The sequence below is a fragment of the Brassica oleracea genome, chromosome C6 (assembly GCF_000695525.1).
Source record: "Brassica oleracea var. oleracea cultivar TO1000 chromosome C6, BOL, whole genome shotgun sequence".
Classification (NCBI taxonomy): Eukaryota; Viridiplantae; Streptophyta; class Magnoliopsida; order Brassicales; family Brassicaceae; genus Brassica; species Brassica oleracea.
This window is the reverse complement of record NC_027753.1, coordinates 18,462,923-18,466,237: the sequence shown is the minus strand read 5'-3', so window position 1 is coordinate 18,466,237 and position 3,315 is coordinate 18,462,923. Positions and strand designations below refer to the sequence as shown.

At 37.0% G+C, this 3,315-nt stretch overlaps 1 protein-coding gene across 1 annotated transcript; it reads left to right on the top strand.

The window, feature by feature from the left end:
* Positions 1-691: 691 nt before the first annotated feature.
* LOC106296890 (F-box/LRR-repeat protein At1g06630-like) lies at positions 692-3,052 on the top strand. The gene is made up of 3 exons (XM_013733131.1): positions 692-854; positions 1,555-2,468; positions 2,551-3,052. The coding sequence occupies exons 1-3, from the start codon at positions 827-829 to the stop codon at positions 2,929-2,931; spliced, it is 1,323 nt and encodes a 440-aa protein (XP_013588585.1). The 5' UTR covers positions 692-826; the 3' UTR covers positions 2,932-3,052.
* The last annotated feature ends 263 nt before the right edge of the window (positions 3,053-3,315 follow it).

The window sequence follows — 3,315 nt, the reverse complement described above, 5'->3', positions numbered from 1 at the left end:
TGTACAAAATATTAGAAATATTAAACAATAACTAGAATATATAAAGTAATCACCAAAGTTTTAAATTAGATAAGATGAAGAAGAATAGTAGTTTATATAATGGAGAATTTCAAATTGTAATAATATTTCAAAAAATTACTTTAGTTTAGCTGTTAGTGTGCCCCTTTAAAAAGATATCCCGGCACGGATTTGAATCCCGAAATGAACATATTTTAATATATATATATATATATCAAAACGACGTCGTCTTATCTTGTTAACGGTTGACTAATTTCTGTTAGAGTCAATGGAGATTTAGGCACGTTTTAAAAAGTTTGGGTATTTTTTCTTAAACTATAATTGAGTTGAGGTCGTTTTTGGCACTGACCATTTGTTTGGGTCTTATTTGGCACGATTGAGAGTGTTGGAATCGAAATTGACACTTTTCTCATATATCAAAACGACGTCGTTTTATCTCGTTAACTGTTGATTAACTTCTGTTAGAGTCAATGTATATTAAGGCACATTTTAAGAAGTTCTGGTAGTTTTTTGAATTATAATTGAGTTGATGTTGTATTTGGCACTGATCAATTGTTCGGATCATATTTGGCACGACTGAAATTATTGGGGTCGAAATTGACACTTTTCCCCTCTCTTTTATAGGTCAACAGAAGAAGTTTTCCATAAATATTTAGGAAATATCAAATATGAAAAGATTCTGATAAACTTTTATTTATTTATCTATCTATCATCTTTCATCTTCCTCCATCTTTGAAACTGGGGAAGATAAATCTGCCATAGAAGACCGAGGGTATATCTGTGACCCCCTCTGCCATTTAATTACATAATGACTGATAACACAGGCGAGAAAGAAGGTAAGGCCTTCAATTCAGTTGAGAAAAAGAAATAAAGAAACCAAAAGGTTTTTTTGTTTGTTCGTATACACTCTTTTAGATTGGTTTGTGGAACATCATTGATGTGGATGTTCAGAATGGTCTCTGGTTCTCTTACAAACGATCAAAGTGTTGTTCTTTTGAGCTTTCAGTAGATTTTATAGATATATTTGAGTTTTGATCAAAAGTGGATCTTATGTATGTGTCTTGTTCTTCTTTAGCCAAAGGTAGAACAGGTTGATATCAGCTTTACTTTCTATGCCCTCTTTTTTTCTTAAGTTTTATTTGTGATCCGAAGATCATTGATATGGATCTTCATCATTCATGGTCCCTGGTTCTGCATATACGTTTCCTCTGTTTTGCACATCATAGACCTCTGTTCTTACAAGCGCCTCAAAGTCTTGTTATTTTGAGCTTTCACTAGGTTAATATATAGAGATAGGGTTTTCATGCTCAAGTGGATCTTATGTATGTGTCGCTGGTCTTTATGGAACCTACCTTCAGCTTTAAGCTTTCTGAAAATGACAGTTTCTTCTTCTTCTTCTTCTTCTTGAAGTTAATGATTTTTTTCATCCTGGATCTAACGTACGCGTCTGGTTGTTATGGAACCTACCTTCAGCTTTAGCTTCTTTTACCTCTTTTTTTTGTTTTGAACGACTCTGAGCTCCACTTCATGTTTCAGGCACTATTAAAGAAGAGGCTGGCTTGAGAGATTTACTCAGCTGGCTTCCTGAAGAGGTTCTAGGCAGCATCTTGTCCTTACTTCCGACAAAACAAGCCGCATCAACATCTGTACTTGCTAAAACGTGGAGGCATGTGTGTAGATTAGTTCATAATCTTGATTTCAATGATTATGATCATGTGCTGCCACCGGAAGAGGAAGAGTGTGGAAGAAAGTGGAATTTGATCCGGGAGAGCTTCAGGAAATTTGTGGATGCTTTCCAATGCGCTTCTCCCATTAAGAAGTTCTCTCTAAAATGTCACTTTCGCAAGGAAAGCGAAATGGCTCATGTGAATGGCTGGATATGTAATGCCGTAGAGCGTGGTGTTTTGGAGATGAGCCTCGATTTATGGACTACTTGTGAAGTCTTTCTGCCTTGTGCGCTCTTCACGAACAAGACGCTGGTTAAGCTGACACTGGGATCACATATTGATCTTGGGAACATTCCTCCAGGTGTGTCTCTTCCAGCGCTCAAGAGTCTCTTTTTCAACACCATCTTTTTCACTTATGGAGATCTGTGTAATGTGCTTCTTCCTGGTTGCCCAATACTCGAGGAGCTGTCTGTACGTCACGTGAATTGTGAAGGAATCCCATTTTGCATATCCAGTAGGAGCATCAAGAAACTAACAGTTTACTACAACTTTGAGACTGTGATTACAGATATGCCCGGAATGTCGTTTGACGCACCGAATCTTGTCTCCCTCGACTACTCTGATTATGCATTGGAAGAGTACCCACAAGTGGACTTGGAGTCCCTAGTCCAAGCTAGGCTGGATATTAAGTATTCTAAATTAATCAAGAGGCCAGATATGTCTGGTCTCATTAATGGGATAAGCAACGTCCACACCCTGATTCTTACTCCTGCTTCTGCTGATGTAAGTTTTTACTTAACATAACTCATTAAAAAAAGACATTCTCATTATTGATGCTTATATGTGTGTGTGATGGATGTTTCAGGTGATTTCTCGATGTGTTAAACACGGACTATCTCTACCGGTGTTCAAGAATCTGGTTGGCTTATCTTTTTGGGGTGACAACAAACGATGCTGGAAACTGCTGCCTTACCTTATCAAGCAGTCTCCAAAGCTCTATACTCTAATCATCCATGGTCTGGATGATTACACTTGCGATGGTACCATGCATCTTGTCAAAGTGAACGTTTTGCATGTTCTTGGCTGTGGAGGAACTGCTAGAGAGTTGGAACATTTGATGAGTATTCTTGGGGGCGTTATGGTTGATGATGGTAAAATATTGCAAACTCATGACGCTCGTTGGAGCTGCATCATCGAAGTGCAAGACCGAGTTCGTTTCTTACTTCTATCCAAGTCCTCTTGTTAAACCGCATTACATATAGGCGATGATGGATCGAATCCAGCTTGTTTCCATATCCTGTTTTAGAAGTTTGCCTTCTATAACATCTGACATAATGAAACTTTATGTAATCACGAAAGTTTGTAGAGCTAGACTCTCAACGATATCCATATCTTCTACATCAGGTAGTATTGTAGCTATGAATAACACAAGTAACCTATAAATTTTGAGATAGTCAGGAGATGTTTTCTTGAGATTGTTACACGAGAGTTTAGAGTTAAAACTCTTAATAATTAATTAAATAAAAATACGCCGTCAACTTACAAGTTACGACCCAATGTATGGACGTTTATATCTATAACTAGGATAAAACATATGCTTAAAAATTTATATGAAAATTATTTAACAAAT

What these genes read in the sequence shown, in the direction of transcription:
- LOC106296890 (XM_013733131.1), top strand. Translation starts at nt 827, where the DNA reads ATGACTGATAACACAGGCGAGAAAGAAG. An exon ending in TAACACAGGCGAGAAAGAAG is followed by an intron (nt 855 to 1,554) that starts GTAAGGCCTTCA and finishes TTCATGTTTCAG; the next exon opens with GCACTATTAAAGAAGAGGCT. An exon ending in TTACTCCTGCTTCTGCTGAT is followed by an intron (nt 2,469 to 2,550) that starts GTAAGTTTTTAC and finishes TGGATGTTTCAG; the next exon opens with GTGATTTCTCGATGTGTTAA.